Here is a 26,103-nt window from a genome sequence, read left to right on the forward strand (position 1 = left end):
GTGGTAGTTTTCAGAGGTTTCGCCGCCATATTTTTTAAATCTGTAATAGAAAATTCATGTACCTTTCTCCCAGAAAGTTCAAGGTGTAAGGAAACATTTTCAGCAGATTTCAATCAATGGCTTTTAAGTGTCCATGACTAAAATGCATGGCTTAAATAAATTTGTACTGCTCCGACAAAGGAAAAAAAATTACGAATATTTTCTTATTAAAGAGCATTATTTTAGCATGGTTATGTGATACAGCCGTTCACATGCACCCATAAAAAATTTCAGGACTCTGCATCCCATCGACTTTAAGAAAAAGGCACGTAAGTGAAAATAAAATAAACAGTTGGTTTTCTTCATCCAGCCTTTGAAATCCATTCTGAAAATATTCACGATTGACTAGGTTTAGTTTTTCCCCTTTATTATACGTCGTTTAATTCTGTATTCCTTGTAGCACTCTTCGATTAATTCAGCATTACTGTAGCTTCGTTTTGATGTATTAGTGCCACTAAGGCGATACAGCCCTAGCGTGAAGTTGGTCGGAGTATTGGGACTCCAGTGAAAACCACCACCTGCGTTCCATGCATGCCTCCTGACATGCGTCGACTTAAGTGAGAGCATATTCTGCAACATTTCCACTATATACAGACACTGCTGGTTTGTTTCGCGACGTGTTGGCTGGGGGAATGGTGAAGTGGAAGCTGCAGGAATTGTGCAATTCCTTCGTTGCATTGTGGTGACATGCGCAGTCACGGTTCGAAAAGCCTCCCGGTCGCTTTCTTCCTCGTCGGCGCGCAAGGGTTATATGCAGTAAGTAAAGGGGCGGTAAGATTTCACTGACACTTGGACCATACTCGAGTCACTTGAAACTTATTTAGATCTTCCCGTGAAGAGTTGAAATAGTGGAACACTTACTTCTAAAAGCTGGAGGTGTCTGCCCTTACTCACGCTTAGTTTTTGGACTCCTGCAGCATACAGTAGGCGTGGTCATTTTTTAGGCGAAATGCTTACCATCCACATTAGACAAAATACTGTCAGCGAAGGTTCTTGTTATAGTTGAAGCCGAAGTGGTTCGAAAAAGATGACTCACGCCGCCGGCGCAGCACAACGGCAGAGCAGCTGCGTAACATGTTACATGAGGCATGCGGCTGAGCGAGGCACACATGTTCATCGAGGCCATGTAAGCACGCTACAGGAGGATTGAGGGTGGAATAATATAACGATTCCAAAATCTATCCCATGCCCTCGGCGATGACGTCAAAGTTGCGTATGAGGTGAAGACAACGTAAACTATAGTTCTGACATCTTGTAACGCAACCTTATTATGCACAGATTCAAATTTTAACCGGCCAATGGCAGATAAGGCGATGGAATAGAATAGTTTTCAGATGGAATGGAATCGTTATATTATTCCTCCCCAGATATACACCAACGATCCCTCAAGGCCAAGCGCGCTGGATTGATGAAAGGTGCCGGGGCGAGGGCGTACGCTAACGAAAGTATGAAGTTTGGCATGCGAATTTAAGTGTGGTTGGTGATGCTCCCAATAAATTATACGTTTCAATGTCCTACTGTAGCTCGATGTTACAAATGTGTGCCGGTCTTCATGCACAAGAAACCAAGAGGACAAATTATGTCGCAGAAATAACTGTAATAAAAAAAAAAACGCCCGTATGCTAAATGCAATGTGTTTGCATTCCCACACGTAAAGCGGCTTTAGGTGTATATCTGAAGAATTTTTTGTGCACTTTATTCAGCGCAGAAATTAAAGGGCAAGACGATGCACCAGAAGCCTGATCAACATCAAGGACCGAACCGCGGGCGAAGAGGTCACATTACTATCGACGTGTCGATTGTCCAGAAGCAACTCTCGTGCACACCTGACAAATTCCTTCACAAAAAAAATACCGAATACCTTTTGCAAATTGTAAAGTGTGCTTGGCGAAAGCCTTGTGGTCAACCCACTGCATATACCATGTTGTACATGGCGCCCCTGTGGAATGGGCACAGTGTTCACCGATATCACTTTGAATTACCCAAAGGTGCTTGTAGTAAACGAGGACTCTCTATACATTCTATGTGTCTTTATTCACGGTCACGTCTAAACATTCATTGTACTAACCTGTTACTTCTCTTTGTATGCCATATCACATTCATCTATTGCTTCGATGTTGTCCTCTGGGAGGATGTCTTCTTGTCGCTGGTGTCCAGTGAAGCCCTTGTGCTTGTTTGGATCGACGCCCATAACGACTGCCTTGTGATCACTGAAGTGGCGGAATCTGGGCCGCTTCGGAGCCATGCGTTTCACTCGACTGCAACGAGGACGTAGGAGTGGCGGCGCAGCTGCCACCGCCGACGCGCACGCGCTGGTTTTACCGCTACGGTGTAACGTTACGGTTGCTATGCACAGATGCGCACCCCACCGGCGCGCCGATTGCTAAGAAGGGGCGGAGGTTGCGCCGTTGCGCGGAGGAGAGGCCACATCTGGCACGATTACAGTGCACGGACGGACACGACCGCGAGCATGAGCCATTAAAGTTTTCGCCTTAATATCGCGCAAGCGTCGACCCGTTTTAAATCGCTAGAACTTTATCAGCTTGCGTGCCTTATCATGGTGCGGAGCGGCACAAGCACCGTGATTGAGCGCATATGCCAAGTTTCTACACAGTGATTTTCATTTGCTGACCCTTTCTATTACCTCAACCAAACTGAAAAATTGACCGTGGCCCTGCGTTGGCCCAACGTCAACATACAACATGGCCGACCTCGTCCCAAGCTCGGTCAACAAGGTCGGGCCGAGCAAATTTCTGGTTACTGGCCTTAGACCAGCCGACCCAGCCGGCCCTATAATAATAATAATAATAATAATAATAATAATAATAATAATAATAATAATAATAATAATAATAATAATAATAATAATAATAATAATAATAATAATAATAATAATAATAATAATAATAATAATAATTTTCCCATCAAAAAGATCATTGCTTAAAACGACGACAAATGACGCCTGGACACAGCAGGAGGGGAAGTCGTCTTTCCTTGTAGTTAATCCGCTATAGTCCTTTCAACTCATGGTCGGAGGGGTGATGTGTAAAAATGCTAGTGCTTACTGGTCCCACAAAGGCACCGTCTTTCGGCGGTGCGTCAAAGGGGGCTCGTGACAAGCAGTCTGCATCGGAGTACTAGCGGCCAGACTTGCAGACAACTGTGATGTCGAATTTTTGAAGACGTAAGCTCTACCGAGCAAAGCGGTCGGAGGGGGTCTTCCAAATTGGCGAGACAGCAGAGCGCATGGTAATAGCTTACTGCCTTGAATGGTCGACCGTAAACGTACGGACGGAACTTCGACGTGGCCCAGATGATCGCGAGACATCCCTTCTCGATTGTCGAGTAGTTGGTTTCGGCTTTTGAGGAAAACTTGCTAGCGCAAGCAAATAGAAAAGTTATTTCAATAAGCAAACAATGAGAAGAACAGGAGCGTTATTGGAAACTTAATTAATCTCTCCCTCTGGTGTGCTTCCGCAGTGAGTAATCGACTTAGGCGCGTATAATTTTCACTGCGAAAGCTGCTTTCCAATTTAGAACGCGGATGGAGTTCCGGCGGCCGTTGCATTACGGTGCCACAAGATTTTTTTCTTCCCGACATGTTTTACTTAATTCTAGGTTATGGCGACGGCCACGCCCTTTCAACCGAACGAGCTGTGGCGTAAAATGGAACTTGCAGCGACATGTTCGAAATGAGAAAACTAGGAGAAGATGGGGCGCCCTCCTAAGGTGACTTCATTTAACCTGCTGAAAAAGTAGGAGTTTCTCTTCTAGAGAACTGCACGGACTCATGTCTCCGTCTAGAGCCCGACCTCAGGCTGGATAGAGAAATTTTATGAACGCGGGCCTCGGACATGGCAGGGTTTTTGTCTTTGGATCCAAGATGAGCTTGGGCCTTTGCTTTAAATGTCCTGGGCTGGCCGGGCTCAGACCTATATACTGAGCGGTTATATTGAGCAATTTCTTGCATTCAAACATCGCTGGGTACAGTAATATTATGACCAAATTAGAGAAAAAAGAAGCAGCTAGGCTTTGCGATCTTCCTGGAAGCACCATGCAGTTTCACTCGACGCTCGTTAACTCGGGTTTCCTTAAAGGGCCCCAGAAAGGGGGGTCTGAAGTTTGTCAGATAATGCTTGCGTTATGTAGAGTACAGGCCACCGGGCCTTCTCCCGCAAAGATTTTTGATCAAGCCTGCGTAGAACAAGAAATAGCGGCTTTTAAAAAAGACCACATGCCTTTTCTCTCTCAACTCGTGCATGGGAGCGAGCTATGAAAACATAAACATTACTGGCGAGGCCCAGGCTTCGCCCACAAATATACGTCACCGATCGGATCGCGGTTTGTCGACTTCCGGTCAGCGGGCTCTGTCGCTCGCTCGCTGTCCCGTCAGCCGGTCGTTTCGAACTCGGGGTTGTAGCTATAATCGTGCGGCGAGAAATGCCGGCCACAGACGCGGGGGCTCCGGCGCTTGCTCGACTGGGGCAGTTCGATGCGTTGGAGCCAGGCAGCTCGCACACCTTCATCGTTCGGCAGCGAGTCGAGCGAGTGGCGAAGGGTGATACCTTGCCGGTCCCTGGCTCTAGAGCCGACGACACAACACGGTGTATTCATTGCAAATCACTTCAAAGGTAGCTCCGCTCCTAAAGTTCCGAATTCGATGACGGGAAGCTACGGATTCAACGGCGGCGCCGGCAGAGTAGCACGTGAGGTACACGACGACGACAGGACAGAAAACCGGAAGTGCTGCACTCATTTTTGATATCGCATGCCCCAGGCATGACTTAATTTCTTTCTGAAGTGAGAAATTATTCAGAAAAAGTAAAAATGTATTGTATCTAGCGCTTTTATTTTTGTAAATGCAGGGTGTGACGTTGGCATAGCGAACCAATGATAGCCCTCGAGCAGGTGACGCAATAAGCTAGATGTGACGCAATATGCAAGAATTCGCGCCAAAGACCGGCGCTGCTGGTCGCCGCGAAGCGCAGAGGTGGCAATTTTTAAAAATGTATTGTAAATTATCGGCTCGCTTTTGAGGTTTTGTACGCGGCATGAAGGCCCAGTGGCCTGTACTCTACATAACGCAAGCATTATCTAACCAACTTCAGTTAGTTAGTTTAATACTTTTCACTCCATCACTTTTTGGGAATAATGCAAAAGCAGGATCTAACACTGGCCACTATATAATCACTTGTACAAAAAAATACAAAGAGTAAATTCACCTGGGACACTGCAGTCTGATATAATTCGCGTTCCTTACGCAGTTTTACGACGAAAACGAAACTCGTAATGCGGGCAGATTTTTATTATTTATTTAAGCATACTGCAGACCTTAGTAGGAGATGAATTACACAACAAAAAGATTGAACAGTATGCAGCGACTACACAACAAGAATGACAAAAATTGGGGGCACTATTTCAACTCTGATCATACAGTATTAACAACTATATATAGAGAAAAGGCGCCGAATTCATTAGCCCCAAGCGTCTCCTGCATGTTTTTGCTGATTTCTTTCCTCGGGATTGGTTACATCAAGTAAAGTGTTAAATTCATCTATACCCATGTGCCTCAAAAAGTGCAGGAGGAAAAAAATTACACCTGATTTACGTAGTTAATCAAATGCGAAGTGCGTAGCACCGAGTGGCCCGGTGAGCTGCACGGAGCTGAGGTCTATAGGGAGCACCACGCGTACAATCTGCTGTCTGTGAAGGCTGAAGAGAGTCCGAATTCGAGGGTGTGGGAGCGACCTGTGGCGTAACGCGCGCTTGTACAGCATTGCCCGGTGATGGCCGCAACGGTGATACGCGCCAATCTTTCATTGCCTACAACTGTGAGGCCGCTCTGTCTTCTCATTGGCTAAGACGCGCGATGAAAGTCTCGATCTACACGCGAGCAGAGAGCGAGCGCGCGCTTTGAGACCGGCCGTCTCCCGGCGTTGCCACCGTCTCCTTTGCGCCTCAAGCCCACGGGAAGAGAGACATGTAGACATTACAGAAATCAGGCGTCAGTCCGCCACCAACGAAATCCGTGATTGTGACCAGGACTGCTACGCACTAAAAGGTAATAGAATAGACTTTCTCAAATGATCAACTAATTATAGTGAGTGTTTGTTTTTCTGTCGCTGCCAGAGCACATGTAATTGCATTATGTGCAGGATTAAGAATTAAGAGTGTAGGATTAAAAAGCTAATAAAATAGATTTTTTTAGATGATAATTGATTAACGAGTGTTTCTTTCTTCCTTTCTTTCCTTTTTTTTTTTCTAGTCTCTGCCAGACCACATAATGCAACTGTGCGGCCTTCAGGAAGCTAGCTTAGCCTGCCTTTGTTTACCGCATTAGCACTGCAATGGCCATGCGATCGAAAACCCGTCTGTCTTCTGTATGGCGTCAATGAAAGAGAGGAGGCGGTGCGCGCAGAATGTGGCCCTGTAAAGTTGACGCTCGGCCGGGTGCTTTCGGCCCCCTGGCGCACGTTCGGATAGTCGCGTTAGTGGGCTGTGAAACTTATTCTGGCACAATACTGTCGCTTGAATCTGGTCGATCACACGATGTCCTTTTTTTTTTTTTTTTTTTATTGAGTGCAGTAAAATGAAATATCGAGTATTTAAAAGGTAGAGGGCGGGCGTACATGCGCATGTCTTGAGGTCACATTTTTTTAAAATCTATAGTTCTGTAGTGTGGGGAGGGGATCCCCGTCTTTTCTCTCTCCACTCTGCCACCCACCTGCGACCCTTAACAGATCGCACTTCGCTCTTCTACTACCTAAAGCCCCTCTAAGATAGAGGGGTTTTACTACTACCTCTACTACCTGCCGAGGCTGGCAGGCGGTAAAAATAATTGAGGAAAATAATAATAAAAAAGCAATGTTCCTACGAAACAACTATGCCTGGCAATTCCTTGCGAAACCATTAAGAGCGACGACTGAGTAAAACAGGTTACTAAATGTACTTGTTTAATATTTGCGAATCGTGCGATGTTTACATGTTGTGAGCTTTCATCGAAGAATACTTATAGAATTTATACGAAGATAATTTATACGAACTGGGGGCTGAACCTGGTGTTATCGGCTCTTCAGGAGCGAAATGTTTGGATTACGGTATATAGGTGGCTCTTTGGTCTACCCCATTCTGTAGGATCGCCGATGCGTCCAAGCTAAATGTCTACCATGCGGGGTAACATCCGAATGAAATAAGATTCTCGCTTTTTGGAAAGAATCGCAAAATACAATTATCTAGTCTGTATCTAATAACTTATGGACGTCAACAATCACACGTGTCACGCGCGTTTACGCTTCGAGCTTCAATGAGCGTAGCCATTCATTACGCAGTACATAAAGGTTGATCTATATTTACGACGCCAGGGATAAAAGAACTGCGTCGTTGGCATGTGCCTCGATCAAGAGTAAAGTTATGGGTCGTTCATATGTGACTCAGTGAGGGGTGCCTCAGACAGAGGCAACCGTCGCCCATGCCCCATAATTCCACCCCTGAGATTCATGGCGCGGGCAGAAACCATGCGGCAGTTAATTAAGTTTAGTATGCGCGAAGCTTTGCATATTATTCAATGAGCACCCCGATTCTGAAATGGCTACATAGCGACTTCCGTAAGAAGGCACTGTATGACACAGGACTTATCTTTACCATATCGAAGACTACGGGATGGTTTTGCAATTATACAGCTCTACGCCGGGCTTTTTAAATGCGTCCTCTTAATGAGAACGATCACATAAAAGAGAGCATTTCATTATTTAGTACATGCTGCCAAAACATGTTTGACGTAGAAAGTTGGATAAAACGTTGGCAATGAAGTCTGTATATTGTAACAATGGAAATAAGGTTCCTAGAAGTGTTCACATTGTCACATGCACACGAACTAAGGCATCACGGAGAAGCAAAACCTAAAAACCGCTACATTCTTAATTTAACTAGCGGCGCTTCCCAGCAAAGTATATACACGCGCCGATGGTAAAGCACTCCTAACCTTTCCTTCCTCATCCCGCGGGAAGAGAGCTGTGACAGGTATAATGGAAATCTTGTCGCTATGCTGGAATTATACCTCTTTACCACGATATCTACTGTAACTTGGAGTCACGTCTAACACGGATAGATAGATATTAGTTTATTGCATTGAAATGGGGAGGCCGGACTTGGCCTTGCTGCTGATCGGCACTAGGGAAGGTGAAGAGAAGATGTAAGAGGTCTTGATGGGCGACGATAAAACGATGTGGTGATAAGAGTTACGAAAATATACACAAGTACGGCAACTTGCACCCCAATCGTGAATCGAATCTCGTGTTGCTCAAGAAGCGGCAAAAAGCCCGCATTGTCTGTAGAGCACCCCATGTCTCTGGCCAAGCTCCAGTAGTAAGTTCTTCGAGAAATGCCTGTTGTGAAAACGCTTCAAGGAAGCGTCTTGCTTTATTCTTTCGCTCGCATATGTTGGGCACACCATTAATACATGCTCCACGTACGGTCTACGCGTATATGATGCCACAATTGTGGAGCTTTCCGAAGAGGTTGTCTGTCCAATGGAATATATATACTTGCGCGTGAAAGCCATGTTTAGACGCAGTCTATGGACCAAGCATGCATGATTACGCAACATTCTACCTAGATTAGACAATGACATCATCGGATCTGCCTTCTTGAGTCGAATGGAAACACGCGGAGAAACGACTTCGGTGAGTGGGGATTGAACCTGCCGCCTCTTTTGCAAACGAAACCATCCGGAGCGAAGAATACCAGGCTGCAGCGTACGGATAGGCAGAATACCATAATAAACCTTCATATAATTTCGTAAAGGCTTTGCAATTTTTTCTTTTGAGGCCGGTCCTTATTCATTCCCCCACGTCTACAGCATCAAAGTAGTCCGTAGTCCTTTTCCTCGCTATCCTTTTATTTCCGCCGCCCCAGTTCAGGTACTTCAGATATCAGATAGCAGATACCGGGGCTGGCAAACATCTTTTCTTTCCTTTTGTATATACAATAAATAACCACTACCACCACCACCAAAGCAGTCTAAGCAGTCTAAGCAGTCAAAACGGCGGACTGCAAGCCTACAAGACAACAAGGTAGCTCCGGGCTACAGGCTACAGGCAGGCTACAGGTTATAGTGAACTACTACAGGTATCCGGGCTTTGGCACCTTGGCAACAATGGCTGAAACCCGTTTGGGACGTGCAAAGCCGCATCCACATCCACATCCAGCATCGCGCACAGCTGAAAAGACGATTCGTTGACGGCTTGTTTGCGTGCGCGCTACAAAGTTAGTTGTCATCGATGGAGGAGCTTATTATACTCCCTATTCGTTAGTAGGACTCTGTCGAATCTGTCTCCTGACTGTCAAACTACAGGAACCGGCAGCCACATCACTTTTCATCTTGGAAAGCCACAGGTGCAAGGGAGCGCCGAGCCTGAAGGCTGCGTTCGATGCGAGTATTCTGCTTTAGCAACGCCACTTCTTTGAGAATGCAGTGCGTGAAAATAATGCTGAGAGCTCGGTGTTGTTTCCCACAATATAACATGAAGAGGGTTTGTGCTTTCTATTGGCTACGCATAACGCGTGGGCACTGGCGACCTTAAAAGGCTGCACGCGCACGCGCGCTGTCCCCCAAATTCATTGACATTGAACTCGCAAGTTCCTTTTAGAGCGATCACTGTGTTCCATAGAACGTAACGTTAGAGCGCGCTTCCACTTTCTGTGGCATAAATAAAATGGCGCCTGGCTCCTAATGGGCGCAAACAAACAAACAAAAAAAAATAATAAAAGCAATGGTGATAAAGTGAAATACCGCGCCGAAATACCGGAGCGCTACAAACTTGAAAACATTTTTTTTTAGAGCATGAACCATCATTAGCTTCTCCTAAGTAAAGCGAGGACGGGAAGCTGGGAACTCTTCTTGCTTTTGAAGAACTCTGCAGTTGCGTTAGGAGTAAATGTAGAACTGCTGGTAAATGGTACTGAATTCATCTGTGTCGGCCGTTGTTACTTGAAGCGCCGTAATTTTGGTGCCACTTGTTAGTAAAATGAGGATCGCGAGTTTCCTGATAATCACAAAGCTTAACAAAGAATTTGAGAAATGCTAGTATGTGTGTACAGTGTTCTGCAACTTTATCAGAACAGTTTTGAAAAATTGCCTTGCCTTAACCGGTGCCTCATTTACGCCGAAACCGCGCACAAAGCCGGCGCGTTGTTGGACCTTTTATTACGTAGTAAGTTTGACCATGAGGTGTACCTGGTTTGGCCGCGCAAGATGAAAAAACGGCAGTGGCTTAGCTGAGCTATGCCATGATATACGTAGCGACTGGTACGCTTCCCTGACTGAGCTTGTTGTGGCCATTTATATTTAACAATGAGAGGCATTGGGTATACACATCTTTTGTTCATTTTACTTGACAGAGACGAAGACTGCTCCATGATCTGTGAAGTAGCTTGCAGCAGTGTCAATTTCGTCTATACAGTATTTCGATTTGGTAGAATCTCCAGATGCAAAGTCTCATACATTGGATTACTCACCGGTGTCAAGTCCATTTGGTGCCACAGACTCCCGCACGCACTACACATGTGTCCAAACGGATTGATTACAATGTCTGCTTCAACTGCCTGGATAGCATATGTACTTTCGGAAACTCGAAAGGAGTGATCAGTCACACGACATGAAGACATGCCTTCACATCGTCTTCTGTTGGTTCCCGTTGACTGAACTCTTCCATAGACCCCATCTCGATGGCTATGCGCCGTCTGTTATGCTTGGCAGTCTGGCATCATCGCTTGTCAAGTTGTTCCTCTCTCTGTTCGGACTTCTTGGCTGCTCTCTTAGCCTTCTTACACTCATTCTTTGCTGCTGCTGTGCGCGGCTTTTTACGCTCTGCTGGCGGATGCATTTTGATGGAGGCGAAACGGAGAGGCGTCTTGGGCTATGTGATGTCAGTGCGCATTAAATATTCCCAAGTGGTCGAAATTACTTCGTAGCCCTCCACTACGGCTGCTTTTTCTCTCTTTCCAGGTTCTCTCTCACCTTCCTCCCCTCCCTTACAGTGTGGGTCAGGTGTCCACAGAGCAAATGTGACAGATACTGCACTTTTCCTTTCCTGTGAACCAATTTATTATTATTATTATTATTTTATTACGCTCTGCATGTTGGTGTCTCCTCTTGGCAAGGCGTTCTCTTTGTTCGGGCGTCTCTGCTGCTCTGCATCTTGGAGACTCTGGTGTCTCCAGAATGGCGTCTGCTTCACGGTCGGTGCAGCGCACCAGCTGCGCAGCTCTGACGTCACTCGGCTCCTCGTGCGTGTATATAACTGTACCTGTTGGAGGTATGCCAAACGGCAAAAGTGTGGCCAGTGTAGCTCTCACTACAAAACCAGAACAGTCTGCAATGAGATTGAGGAGCGAAAAACACCAATGCCGAATTTCCGGCAAAAAACCCTTATGAAGCCCTTTGAGGAAAGTGCCAGGGTTCTAAAGCACTCAAGCAAGCTCTGCACGTTTTCATAATGATGCTAGGATGGCGACACCGCTGCCTTTTGCCGAAAAATTGGCATTGGTGTTCTTTCCTCCTTCAGTGCTGTCACAGATTGATCTGGTTTCTCGTCATGCGGGGCCAAACCAGGTAAGCACCATTGTAAGACTTACAACACAACAAATGGGTCAACAACGTACAAGCTTTCTGCACAGTTGCACCGCGAACATGCCTCTGGTTGAGGCCAGATAATTTTTCGCAAAGGTTCCAGTAAAGTTGCAGAACACTGTATATGGGCAGTTGCAAAACATTATTCTTTTTACTCACTAGCCAAAGAGAATTTCTCAGAAGAAGAGAAAGCTCGTGGCTCTTCTTTCTTCTTCTAAGAAATTTTGTCTTGTGACTCTCTGGTGGCTCATGGCTTGCCACCCTCTTTCGTGGCATGACTAAACTGCTGAACAGGCACAAGAGTTGCTTTCTGATTCTGGCTTCCTTTCGTGTGATTTGATTTTAGTGTTTGCAAAAAGCTGTACCTCTGAAATTTTATGTACTGCCTCATTGATGTTTCCGCCTGCCCTCCGCTTTGCAGAACTACACTGTTTGGACTTAGGTCCCGAAATTCAGGTCAAGATTGTAGTAGTGAGGTCTCAATCATCATTTAGGAGGTGTATGTAAGTACACTGATGATTTATTTTTTTGTTAACCGGAAAGGACTCACGATCATGGGCACACACTGTTTATTCAGTGAAGACTTTCCATCTCTTCTCCCTCGTTTCCTTCATCCCTTTCCCCATGTCCGGGGTAACCTTCGCACCTTCCCTTCCTTCTCTCTCTGCCTCACTTGGTGGGAAATAAGTGCTGGAAACCATGTGGACTTATTAAAATTTTTCAGTGACCTATGACCTCTCCATCAGTACTGAAGCCTCCGATTCCACTGGCAATGGGGGCTTCACCAAATTCGGTGCGAGGGAGTTCAAAGCTGCGTGCTCGGTCTTCGTCAGCTGGAAGGGGTCCTGACAAAGGCCTGCGTGCCCGCTACTGGGCGTACCTTTTCGAGAACCTCCAGAGGGCTGTGGATGAGATCTACAACACATGCGAGACGGATGAAAGCACCTTAGAATGCAAGGCAAGGAGCATCAATAGAGAAATCAAATTAATAGCTTAGTGCTGTTTTGAGGCTGTAATTAAAGAAAGGCTGAAGAGAGTTTTAAGTTGGCTTGTATAAAGCTACTTTAACTGATAAGTTAAAACAGAGCGTTTATAAGCTGGAAAAAGGTGAGAAAATGATTTACAGCTACTGTTGCTGTAGCTGTTTTCACAAACCAGTGTGGCAGCATCGCATTAGCGCTTTTATGCGCATCTCTGAGTCTGGGCTACACTGCTGTTCACTTCGAAATAGTGATCACGGAGTCCTCTACAGTCTTTGACTGCACAAGTTTGAACCATATGGCAAGGAAGAAATATTAAAGCTTTAAATTCAATTTTTAGGCAATAGTGGTTTTCTTTCTTATTTTTGCTGAACAAGCACCAGTGTAATGAGTCTGTGAGTCTTTGTGCCATGCGATCTATTTGTTTACTTACAGTGAAAATTAGATAGAGTGGTCCTTGACATTCCTTTATGCATTGTTACTGTGGTGTTTCTTGGTGCTGCCTCTTATAAAATGTGGCTGCTGGGTTTGGTTATTGGATCTGTTTCCTCATTATCAAGACATCACCAACTCAGCTTTTGACCCATCAGCATGCTTACCCAGCTGCAGCCATTGAAACAAAACAGGAGTGGGCTGCTTTTCATCTTACAACGAGAATGCCGAGGACATAGAATACAGCAAGAACAAACTGTCTTTTTCTTGTGGTATCATTTATACTGCTATCACTTTTAGGCTAAAATGCAGGCCACAGTCAAAAAGTAGTCAACAAGGAAGTAGTCTGGGAGAAGTTGGGAAGGCACCCCTTTAATTTACCTTTCGGCACCTGACCTAACTTGTCAATTGCCTTGTCCATGTTAAGCTACTTGAAGTTAGCAGTGTAATCCTGATGAGCACTTTGTGCCATATCTCCAGCATTTTCTTATGCATAATTATAGTTGCGTTTTTAGTTTTGCTGTAGGTTTACATTTTTCTATACAGCTAATTCCCTTTCTTAGGGCTCACCCACGTTTTAGTGAAAGCCCCTTTTTCTTTTTCATGCTAAATGTTTTCGCACATTTCACCTTGTGTGGTATATTTCACTGATGTGATGCTTTTATGTTTTTCACTGGACTATAATCTTCAGTTATATCCATATCTATTTCAGGAGGCCATTTTAATCCTGGAGAACTACCGAAAGGAGTTCACAGCACTGATTAATTGGATCCAGCTCAGTAAACAGCTTGAAAATACACCACCCCCAGACAGGTGACATTTTTGTCTTTTCATTGCTACTTTTCAGTTTATTTTCATAGGTACCTTGAATATTACTTGGGATGTAACCATTGTTGCAGTACGTGCAAATGGTTATTCTTTTTGTGTTGAGCAATCACTTTTTTTTGTTATTGTGAAATTTCCAATCATAATCGCTATTCACCTTTAAAGATAGCGTTTGATAAATGTTTTTATGTTTTTGAGGAGCAGAGTAGCTGATTGATTGAAATAATTTTGCATTGATGGTTTTTCTTAGCAGTTTATATAGTACAGGTCATATGCACCAAAATATGTGGGATGACTGTAAGCTTCTGTGGTATCACCAAAGCATCGTGGATACTTATAGTGACTGTTCACACTATTCTGTGTCAATGATGATTTGCATGGTTTTGCTTTTGTAGGTCAATATCAGGCAGCAGATGAGCCCCCTGAGCTAGCTCAGATTTACTTTGCTTTGCACATGAAATGAACCACTATAATAAACTGAATTTATGTGCTGCTTGATTGTGAACACCACTCTCCTTTCATGTGATTACTTCAGCCGTATGTAAAAGGTGGAAGTACTCGGTATCAGCAGGCTTTAATTTTAAGCACCCTCTTTTTATTTTAGTTAAATTACTTGAGCTTGCATCGTCATGTGCAGTAATTTTACCTGTTTCATAGGATGCAGTGGAAGCGCAGGCTGTTGCTGTTTGTATAATCACTTCTCTAACATCCTTACCTACACTTTTGTTCATTGCATTTTTGTACAGTAACATTCGCTGACTAGCTGCAACTTTCAGACCGACCTGCTTGGCCTGGGAAGTGCGGAAGTCATCGCTGGGAAGAGGAGTGACTCCGAGGAGTTTCCTGGGAGCTCGTTCAGGGCGCCGTTCTCCGTGTCTGGTTTCTGTGGCCGTTCAGTGTGGCTGCACTGATCCCAGCCAAGCATGTCCAGATTTGGTGGAGAAGCATCCAGTGCCGAATGCTGAGATACCAGCTCAGAGAGACATCGGCAGCATTGCTTGCATACCGGCACCCCGAACTGCTGCAGTGCCATCATGCGACGTTGTACTTGGTAGACTTACTTTTTTCTTGTAGCATTTTGTGCTTGGCTTGGGCCAAAATTTAGCGTAGTGTAAGAAGAACAAACAGAAGGCATGAGTACTAGGGTGTGTGGATGAGTTTAACATGCGAAATTCCGAGCTGCAGCACTGCTATTGTGGTTGAAAGTAGGGGTCAGCGAAAATGATCTGTTTGCACCACTGTGGGTTTAATCCCTTTCCTTTCGCTGGCATGATTTTTTTTTTTATTTTCATTGACTAGTCGGTAAATTTTATTACACAGGGTGCCACTAGGTACTGCACGCCACATTTGTTTTTCCTCTGATGGAACTTTTATTGCTATTATTGCATTGAAGTAGGTGCATATGTTCATAGCACTGGGTAGCTCGTGGCACAGAGCAGTAATGGCAAGAAGCAGGAATGTGACAGCATTGTGTGGGATGTTTGGCTGCATCTGATTGTGTCGTTTGCATTTCTTAATCATTGCCTATTAAATGACAGGGAACACACAGAAAATGACTCTGCAATCATGCCTAGCTTTGCTTTTCATATGGAATCAGACTCCCCTCACCTTACCCATGCATTATATATTTATGACGTCATGTTATATTTGTCCAAATATGCTTCTTCATAAGACTTAGACAAGACGGAAAACATGACATAAAATGAGATCACCAAACAAAAAATAAATCATTTGCACATAGGCATCTTTAAGCGCCTTTTCTAAATCAGTGTTAATGTACTTAGAAGTCAAATTATCCGACAGCATCCTTGGAGCCATGCCATTACCAGCAGCTGATATAAGATTTTTACTGGTCCGAGCAACTAGAGGTTTTCTATTGTACTTTTATCCTTGTGCAAGCCACTATTATTATAAACAAAGTGAGCTCTTCTAATACTATGTCTCGAGTACTGGTGAACCTTGGGTGCTACAGTTGGCAAAAGGTCACTCTTATGTTTGTTTGCCGTGACCTTGTTATACATTAGGTAAGCTAATTATCGGCCCTGTCTACTATGTGGCTGTTTTTTCTCTGATTTTTTTTATCCATCTTTTGCTTGCTTGTGCAGAAACTGTGGAGAGCACAGGGTCTGAAAAAAGTGCCTCTGATGACCAAAGTTGCCAGTCACAGTTCAAGGTGACTGCACAGCCTGAAGATACTAAAAGCTCCATGAAAGAACCTTCAAAGTCCCCGTCCTCTAGTGTAGCTGCCAACACTGAAGTAACCAAGCTCACAAGAGGTTCACCAGCAATGACGCCCACATCACACATGCCTCCAGGTGCTAGGCTGACTACTGCTAGAGTAGCCAAGTCGACCCGTCCGGCTGCTACAGAAGCAAAACCAAAGCTGAATACAGGTTTGGTTTTTATTTTAGTTCATAATTTGCTCTCTCCTGTTCGGTACATTCCTTTAGTGTCATATTGGGCTACCTCATATAGCCCAGTATGGGATATATGGAATCTGTCCCTATATGGCATATCCCATTTAGGTATGGTGATCATAGCTGGCGCAGAACAGAGACAGGCATGTTGAAAAGTAGAAATTTTCTGCTAAAAAAATTGTTTTGTTATTTTGCATGTTTCAGCAACCTTGATCGTTCCTCTTTAACATATGAAAAAAATAAGAGCGAGAAACGATCGGGTAAAACTCGGTGAAGCACTCACAGTGGCTACGAGAGGCGCACATCTGTCCCATTTTCAAGCGCTTGTAATGCAGCCATCGTCTACAATCGGGCTTGTGCAAGCCAGTAGGCCTATGCCTTTTCTTTCTCAAAGGCCAGCTTTGCCGCTTCATACTGCTGCGAAATAACAATGAAAATTTTTTGCCTAGACCGAGCTCTTTATTACATTTTTATTATTTTCTATCTTGTTTTTTTTTTTTTTAGCTTTTTGTTTTGGGCCAAGCATGACATTTGGGCACAATATTTTATTTACTTATTTTATTCACATCTGGATCAAATTTGGCATGCATAATCTTGAAAGTTGCTAGAATGCAACCATGTAGGTTTTGATGCAATCACTACTGTTCTTTGAGACTTCACTGTAAAATGTTTTGGCACCAGCCACTGACAAAACTGCATCAAGTATAAAAGAATGTTTCAAAATAGTGCATTTTAAGGGAATAACATTAATTTTGCATAGCTGTGCCCTATGGTATGTTAGAGTGCCATTTATTATTATAGAGTGTCACTTATTTATGGAATTTAGAGCAGGAAAGCATCGAGCTATTAAAATTAAAAACAGATTTGGAAATAAGAGATCCAAATTGTGTAAGTACTGCAACATGTTTTATTTGTCTAGCTTTATTATTAATAAAACAAATTATTGTGAAAAGCATGACCCCTTAATTCTAAGACAATGGCAGGATTTTGGAGGAAACAACTAAGGTGCATTGAAATATATGCGACATCTTTTCGCAGGTTATCACTTTTTATTCTGCCAAACTTATGCATAGTACTCTTTCTCATAAGTGAGGAAAGGTACTGCCAGTGCTTTAATGGAAAACGCTATATAAGAACAGAGGGCAGTTTCAGTCAACTCGCACTATGAAATGATATACCCAGCGATCAGCGCGGATAATAGAAGTTGCCAAGTAACAATTTTGACGTCGGTCTGTATATAGTTAGCGAGTCATCCATAATAACGAAATACGGAGAAAACTATTCAGAAAAAGGCAGGAAACATGATAACATGAGGTCTGCTTTTATGCATAGTGATGTGCAGTAAAGTTGAAATTCGACAATTTTCGAAGCTGCATCTATTATCTGGACCACCACTCACCATTATGCTTGAATTCAAGCGTTGCTAGTGAGTCCTAAATTCCCCCCCCCCCCCTCCCCACCTCCCTTCTTCCCAAATCTGCCACTCATTTGCACCTCGCTAATTTGAGTAGAACGATGGCTGGGATAATAGGGATCTTTTCTCACAAGCACAAAATTTTCTGCAGGGAAAACCACGCGAACCTCCCTTTTTTTGGTGCTGTGAAGCCTAAAGATGTGTTGTTCAAATAGGGCTTACCCCTCCTAGAGACACCTATGAATCCTCAAGTGCAAGTTGGAATGTCTAGTGGTCTACTATATATATATGCTTTATGGCATATCATATACATACCATATCATATGCATCACTACTCAGGTGGATGAATGCTGCAGCTTTTTATAAGGCATAAGCTGCTGAGAGAGCTTTTTTTTGCAGTCATTCATGCACTACAGAAGATGGTAATATACATTGATTATGCAACTTTTTGCTGTGAAGTATTAAACTGCAAAAGAAAAGGGCCATCACTTATCACTTGCACTCTTTAATTGCTTTCCTCTAGTGTCTTCACTCAAAATGCAGAATATTAAACATCTAGTCTTGGCTGCAAGATTTTTTTTTTTTTCTTTGTGTGCCCTGCCATGGGTGGTAAAGATGTTAAAATGCCCGACTACTGTGCCAGAGTTGCCGGGTTCAATTCCGACTGCCGACAGCTTTGTTTCGATAGAAGCAAAAGTGGCGTCCGTGTACTGTACTATGTCAGTTCACGTTAAAGAACCCCGGGTGGTCAAAATTTCCTAAGTCCTTCACTATGGCATCTCTCATAGCCTGAGTCGCTTTGGGACGTTAAGCCCAAGAAACCAACCAATCTTTTCCTTGTCTGTGTTAATGCGACAAAAGTATGTGGGCCTCATTGGGCTCTGTGCATTTACTCCTTGTCGTTGGTCTGGACGGTAAGTTTTCTTATTCGTGAGGCATAAACACATTGAAAAAGATTGGTTACCGGAAAAATTGTCCATAATTTTAGTTGTTCGAGGCACAACTGTCTTAATTTTAGTAGAACGTTTTATATTGCATTGCTAATCGTACTTTGTTAGTGGCCAAATTTGAGATAAAATGGATTAATCTCATTTGACCACATGAAGTAAAGTTTGGAGAATTTTGTAGTTTTTTAAACAATAAAAGGTATAATGAGTAGTACAGGACAGGGTAAGGGATTCTGAGGTGTCTCGAAACTGCATATTGGCTATGAGAGATGTCATAATGGAATGTACATTTTTCTTCCCAGTTTCACAAGTCACAATGTAATAGGCAGGGCTTGATTAGGTGTGTCCTGGAAGGATGAAACAGGACAGAGGAGGTTGGGTTAGGAATTGAGTGTTTTTTACTGGCAGGTATATATATTAGTGCCTGTGAGGAAACAAAAATACCATTTTTCAATGTAGAAATAACTAGGTGTACTATTTGAATAGTGCCTTTCCTTACATAAGTGATTTAATACAAATAATGTAGCTTTGCTACTAAATTCAATACAGATAGTTTGGCTAAAATGTTAATTGAATGTGAATTAAATACTAGTAAGAGAGCCAAATCAGTAATAATTAGGTGTATTCAATAGCGCTTTTCCGGACAAAAGTGAGTACAAATAGTGTAGCTTTGCTGCTGAATTGAATATGAGTAGTTTGGCTAAAAGCTGAACTAAATGAGAATAGAATAGCAGGACAGCCAAATTGAATATGAGTTGAATAATATTTATGTAATTATTCAGTGAGAAATCGTGCAAAACAGTAGAGTGCTAGGGGCAGTGCTGCGGTATGTTGCTATTAGACATGCTATAGTTGTCAAAGGACGCAAAACAGTTTATACACATGAGAAAGATGCCTTTTGATGATGCAAGAGAATAAACCAGTGCCACTGCTGAGTATATTCGACAGACGAGAGCTATATGTATGAGCTGCGGCCTTCAAGATCGGCCATCAAGGCTGGCTTCGTTGAACCTGCGGATGTCTGCCACATTGTGCAGTTTTAGGGCCTCTACTATAAGCTTTATCAGCGTTGGCATGTGAATAGAATGCATCGTAGTGTTGAACCTTCCATCGTATGCGTGCCGATCGGGACAACATGGTATGTGGCATATCTGGTCCTTGTTCTTGGAATTGGCATGGAAAGAAAATATGGCAGGCCTTATTCAAACGCTGTGTCAGTTATTTGAAAACAAAAAACTTATTCGATTTATTTGAATAATTTTGCACTGACGCTAACTATTTGATTCATTTGGAAAATATAATACGTGGATATTTGATTCGCTATTCAAAGTTTTCGAATATCTGCAATCCCCTAGCAATGATGTCAGTGACACCACATTATTCATGTGGTCCTGACATTCCCTGTGACTAGCTACTGAGGCCACAGTCTCTAGTCAGCTTTCTCTGCTACTCTGTATCCAGTAGCCTGCATCTTGTTTTGGACTCATGCAGTTAATTGTCTTCGATTTCACATTGCAGAGCACAAGCCACTTTCGTACAGCTCCTCACTGAAGAGTGGACCACCGCTCTCCCACACACCGGCGGCGAGGTCTCGAATGACAGAGGCCGCCACGTCAGTCACCAGGTCTGGCAGTGGGAGCGGCCATCTGCAAAAGGCGTCAGCACTGCCTCGTAGCAGTCCATCGACCCTGCCGGTCACACATGTTTCGTCTCCAGCCTCTCAGAAGCCCACCTCAAGCAGTGCTGCAACAGGATTGGCAAAGTCGAGAGAAGATGGAAAGAGCGGATCTACCCTGTCACTGAGTAGCAGCTCTAGTGGGCGCAGCTGGGCTGACAAGGTTAAAGGACAGAGTGCCTCCGGGGACCTCGGTATGACCAAAAGTGCCTCTCTTGATCCCATGGCTGTGGATCTCGGTTAGTGTTGCAGCCATTGTCTGATTCTTTTCGTTTGCTTTGAAATTTTTTATTTTTGTGAAAACTGTCTGTACAGCGTTGTACATTATACTGCGATGGCATCAGTATGTATGTGAGCCTCTTATGTTTCGTCAGTTCTGTAATGCTTTGCTTTCTGGAATAGTTGAACATCTTTTAGTACAGGGGTTCTGATAGGAAACTGCAGAGGACTTCAAAAGGTGCAGAGGAAATCTGTGTGTTCTCATACCCTCCAATTTCTGCTTAATGTGGATACAAAAAAAAGGGAATGAAGGTGTAGAGGCCCCAAAAAAAATGCCCAAATTAAGCTAATAATGGCTAGCTTTATAGGGAAACATTCTTCTACGAGCAGTAAAGTAAGCTTAGTCCTGCATTAAAGTTATTAATACAGTAATGTCTCATGAAATGAGAGGCAGATCAAAGAAGCCGATGAACGTGCACTGATATTGCCTTCTTTACTTTTTCTCTTTTTTCTTTTTTGTGCTGTTCTTTTGTTAATATGAATTGCAGTAGAATCGCAATGTTTTACGCTCTCATAATTCTTAGATAATTCTAACTAATCGAAAAATTTTAGTGCCTGGATATATTTTTGACGGATTTTAAAGCCACTCAATTTGTATCATTGTATTATTTAATTCAAAGTTTTTGTCTCACTCCAACGCTTCCAGTAGCAGCAGCCGAAGTCAGAGAAGTCAGGTTTATGGTGCCGCATGAGCTGAAAATTCGGCCCCTGCGACAGATTGATTTGGATGCGGTCCAGAGTGGGGCCCTTTCAAGGCCCAAAGAGCCTTGAAGTGAACAGAGGCACTCTGTCGCAGCATAGTTTTTATTGCTTAGCTTCGCCACCAGCTCGCAGCGGTCGCGGCTATCGGCCATGCATCAGCAAGCCAAGCCCTGTTGCACATCATCTCGGAGGCTGTTTAGTGGGTCGGTGTTTTTCTTTTTTAAGACCATTAATTAGCTCCTTAGTTCGTTTCTTAGCTTTTGGTACCTTCCAAAGACCAGCGTAGACCATCTCCTACTTTGTTTGACCTTTGCAGTATGCAAGTTGCGAAGTCTTGCTCAGCTAATTTAGCAGCAAACACGTACCAGGGCCAGTAGCGGCACAGCACGTTTCTGAAAAATGATTTGCTTTCACACTGCAGCTAACGGCCAGACATTCTCATTAGACAGTAACTCTCATGTGACATCTCTAGAAGTCGTCTTGTTGGGTTGGCATAAATGTGCGCGTGCTGAAATAATGCTCTTATCACCCACTGCTGGTGCTGAGGTGGTGAAGCCTCCTTATGTAGACATCACCACAAGAGGTTCTGCATTGATATTGCCGACAAAAGGCGCACTATACAACAAAACAGAATTGTGGAAAATGTTTTTTTGTTGAATAGTTTCCAATTGGAAAGTAGATGGTCATTGTCATATCTATTTTTTTTTTTTTTGTCATCAATTCAGCTTGTTGGATTTCAAAACTGTTTCCTGAAAGTTTTTTTGTAGCCATTCGATGATTCAGCCTTCAGATAATTCACACATTTTTCTTAGTTTCTTGAAGCATTCATTGTTGTGATTTCACTCTATTTGGAAATCAGTTAATTACTGACAACTTTTTTTATCTACATATTTAGTTGGAGACTGCTGATTGTGTAAAGATATCAGTGCCTTTAAGTCATGTTTTATGTTGTGCTAATACTTTCAGCTGTGTTTGCAAGAGCAATAGCCTCAAAATAATATTTAATGTATTCACGATACAATTTACAGTTAATCTTGGATCATATTAAGGTGCTCTTCTGATTATACAGACAAAACTTCATGGCTTCTTGAAGTTTGAATTAATGAAAGCCTGCTGTGCATAATCATCCACTTCTCATCAGGGGTTAATGGATGTATTTATATAGGAGGTGTAGGAGTCCTACGTTGCCCAAAATAGAGCTGGGGAAGGAAAGGTTATAGTTGAGGCATGCATGGATTTAGGGCTTGGGCAAACCAGAAATAATTTAAAAGAACCCAGATATTTTGTGGAAACTATTTACAACTATTTATGTGGAAACAGAACATCTGAAACTATTTAGAGAGAAGTGCTGGCTTAGTACTCACATACTAGTATGCTGTATGGACTACTATCCCTTACCTCTTGGTCTTGATCAGTGTGTAAAAAATTGTTCGCCCCAAAATATTGTATGTTCACTAGTAATGATTTTGCTGGTTGAAGTCGAAGTAAATCCGGTGCTAGCAGTTGCATTTTTTATAGTACAGTCATGCACAGAGGCGCTTCGGGTAGTGGATGTATTGTAAAAACTAAGCTTTCAGGCATGCCTCATCTACCTGTGATACCATGGTGAATGTTACCTCATTGAGGCTTCTAAAACTTGTTAGGAACACCAGTATTTCTAATTAGAGATCTCATTGCTGCATTTTACACTTCACATCATATCAGTGCATTCTTATCTGTCTTATAAGCTTTATTAAATAACGTTTTATGCATTTACATAGTGCTAAGAACTAAGGAAACTTGGAAAATTTGCTTAGAAGAAATGCCAAAGGTGCTCCCTAAATTTACTGCTGCATATAAGGTTTCTGTATGGCATATTTGTTTTATGCTTGGCTACATATTATGCAGCTTTAATAATGGTAATGCTGTGAGTATGTGTTAAAATAACTTCTAGCTTGCAAACCAGCCATGTTCCTTGGCCTATCTCATGCAGATGATTCTGAAGGCTGGGAAACAGTTCGCCGCAACAAACCACGTTCGCGCAACTCTCCACCTAAGAAAATGCAGTCACAGCAAACACTGCCTGGTCAAGCCACGGGAGTGAAGCGGTCCCCGTCGGCCCCAGCCATCTCAGTTCCAGCCCCTTGTCGTGTCAAAACGCCACGGCGTTCGTCTGCGCCCCTTTCCTCAGCACCACCACCACCATCTAGACCAGTAAAGGGTTCAGGCAAAAGTAGCACAGTCCAACAAGGCCCAAAGAGTGCTACATCCATGCCTTCCTTGGTGGCGCCGAATAACGAGAAAGATGGTGCTGCTGCTCGGGGAAGCACGACGGGACCAGGCATTGGTTCTAGGTCAAAGAGCTCCCTGTGCCAGACTCATCCTTCCAGGCGGGTTGAGAAGGCTGCTCCCATTGCTGCAAGAGAAACTGCAGAAGACAGTCCTGTCCCAGAAACTTTTCATGCTAAGGAGTCTACTGGTGCGACAACAGAGGTAATAGAAAATACTGAAGAAGATACGGGACCCCTGCAGGGATGTGATCAGTCCCAAGAAGACGTGTCACAGGTGAGGAAGCAAAATTGGCTCTGGGTAACTTTGCTGAAGAGGATTGGGGTAGTTATCTCTTAACCTAATTCTGGGTGCACTTAATTTATTGAGTACTCAAATGCCAACAATTCTTTTTAGATTAAGTTTTGCAAGATAAGTTTAGTACTGTCATCTTGAGTGGCAGTGCAACAAAAGCGCATTCTGAAGGGGTCGCAGCGCATGTGGGGATGAAAGAAGAAGAAATACAGTTTTTTCTGTTTGATTGCAGGAGGTAAAACCCATGTCACCATGCGAGGAAGATATTGGGGAATCGCAAGAATCAACACTTGAAGGTTTGTGTCATAAAACAAAATTTATGCTAAAAGCTAGACATGAGCACTCTAAAGGAAATACGCAAGAATTTCGGATTAATTCGCTTTGTCTGAAGCAGCAACAAGCAATATCTATAGATATTGCTGAAAGAGGAACATCGGAAACATACACTGTTGCAATAGAAACAAAAATTTAGTCGCTTACAAAAAGCAAAATTTGAGACATTGAGAATTGACAAAGTTGTATAGTGTAACAGAAATGCTTCTTTATATTTAGTAGTATTGTTTGCTTATTTATTACCTTTGTCCACCCCTCAGTTTACATCACTTAATACTGATGGAGGGCATAAATATTGAGAATATTTTTTTCTCATATACTTGTGCATTTGTACAAGAGTACATGTATGTCAGCTTATGTAAGGTCAGATGACATGAGATGTTCTGCATGCAAGCAGCGTTTACCGGCCGAGTTATATGCACACTGCTTGTCCAAGTAGGCGGCTGGTGAAGCACTGTTCTTAATCCCTGCACAGATTTGTATTTGTTGTAAATATTTGCTGTAAGATTTGTAAATTATTTTTCATCATTATTGGCTACATTTGGAATTCATGTCTACAAAAACCGTTTCTCCTGGTGCAGCCAAATTATGCCACTTTTTTGTGCGATCTTAAGTCTTTTGCGTTTCACTCATTGGCAGCTACACGTTGACTAAGGCATTCAGCCGATCAATCTCTTGTTGGTCACTTTACTTGCCTAACCCTCTGTGGTCGTTTGTCAGGTCAGATCTCACCTGACATAGGATAATGGCAGTATTGGTCATATGTCAGCAAGTTCCTACGATGCTTTTTCACTTAAAAAATATCTCGCATTTCTTATGTAGATGCATAGCACTGTTCTTTGAGGGTTACTCTAGCGGCTGTTGTTTTTGCACCTGTTTTGTTTTCATCCATTGCAGAAACAAGAACATTGACCAATATACACCATTACTACGGGGCAGTTGTGGGGATGTTTTCAGTGTTCATATTCCGCACAAGGGAAATTGTGCATGTTCATTGTTAAAAAAAAGATATTGCCAGTGAGTTTGACTGTTATGTTATCCTATGACTCCATTGCACAGAATTGAGGGGATTTCTTGCTTAAAGGGCAACTGCAGAGATTTTTGAATTTGCCGAGCATAAAACAGTTGAATGTGTAAAACTCTCAGATGAAGCATGCAAGGTCATTTCTTTGCTAGCATTTGAAATGGTGACACTTATCAGTTAAAGTTGCAGCAGTGTTTAGGCACACAGCACTGGGTAAAGAGCCCCCATGATCATGTCATTTATGGTACCAGTGCATTTCCAATGTTTAACATTTGTTGGACGGGAGAAAGCAAGCACTGCTAAAGGTAATGACCACAAAAAATTTGGTGTTGTCATATGATGCACACCCTATGTAGGTGGGGGCAGCAGCCACCTGAAATCTCGTAAGAAAGTGACTACTTCATGACCTATGTTTCATTAAAACTTTTTCTTTAGCAGAAGCCACAGAGCTGTAACACGCTTCATCTCCCTACACACCAGAATAATCCCCGCTTGCAGTTATCAGTTCTCTTTTAAAGTTGTCAGTAATCATTGTTTAAGGCAAATTTTTAACACAGCTACCAGCCTTAAACAATACCAGCCATGCAAAAGTTTTCTTGATTACAAAGAAATTTGCGAGGCATGTCTGGTTATAAAAAGCTTCAACAGATGGCACTATCTTCTCTAGCGGCAAAGTGGCATGTGGCCAAGTGTCTAGAATCACCATCTTGCCATTGAACTCTTTGGCAGAATGACACGTTTACAGATGTTTCACCCCTGTAACCTTTCCTTCATTGCTAAGGAAAACTTTTGCCAAGCGTAGCTTCTTTGCAGTGCTTTTTTGACGTGAAGAGAACTGTGAATAT

At 43.1% G+C, this 26,103-nt stretch overlaps 1 protein-coding gene across 3 annotated transcripts in view; it reads left to right on the forward strand.

Annotated features, from left to right (window-relative positions):
* Positions 1 to 9,223: 9,223 nt before the first annotated feature.
* ssp3 (SCAPER domain-containing protein short spindle 3) overlaps positions 9,224 to 26,103 on the forward strand; it is a 116,713-nt gene continuing 99,833 nt past the window's right edge. Inside the window, exons 1-9 of one of the 3 annotated variants that reach the window (XM_084593705.1) lie at positions 9,224 to 9,469; positions 12,090 to 12,171; positions 12,393 to 12,626; positions 13,793 to 13,893; positions 14,682 to 14,956; positions 16,011 to 16,298; positions 20,202 to 20,597; positions 23,312 to 23,883; positions 24,134 to 24,197. In XM_084593705.1, the coding sequence (XP_084449831.1) occupies positions 12,399 to 12,626; positions 13,793 to 13,893; positions 14,682 to 14,956; positions 16,011 to 16,298; positions 20,202 to 20,597; positions 23,312 to 23,883; positions 24,134 to 24,197 (1,924 nt within the window). In that variant the 5' untranslated portion in view covers positions 9,224 to 9,469; positions 12,090 to 12,171; positions 12,393 to 12,398. The remainder of the gene's footprint in view (positions 9,470 to 12,089; positions 12,172 to 12,392; positions 12,627 to 13,792; positions 13,894 to 14,681; positions 14,957 to 16,010; positions 16,299 to 20,201; positions 20,598 to 23,311; positions 23,884 to 24,133; positions 24,198 to 26,103) is intronic. The other 2 variants (XM_084593707.1, XM_084593706.1) reach the window with 2 other exon arrangements.

This window comes from Amblyomma maculatum, chromosome 2 (assembly GCF_055883805.1).
Source record: "Amblyomma maculatum isolate TAMU_Amacu chromosome 2, ASM5588380v1, whole genome shotgun sequence".
NCBI classification, from domain to species: Eukaryota; Metazoa; Arthropoda; class Arachnida; order Ixodida; family Ixodidae; genus Amblyomma; species Amblyomma maculatum.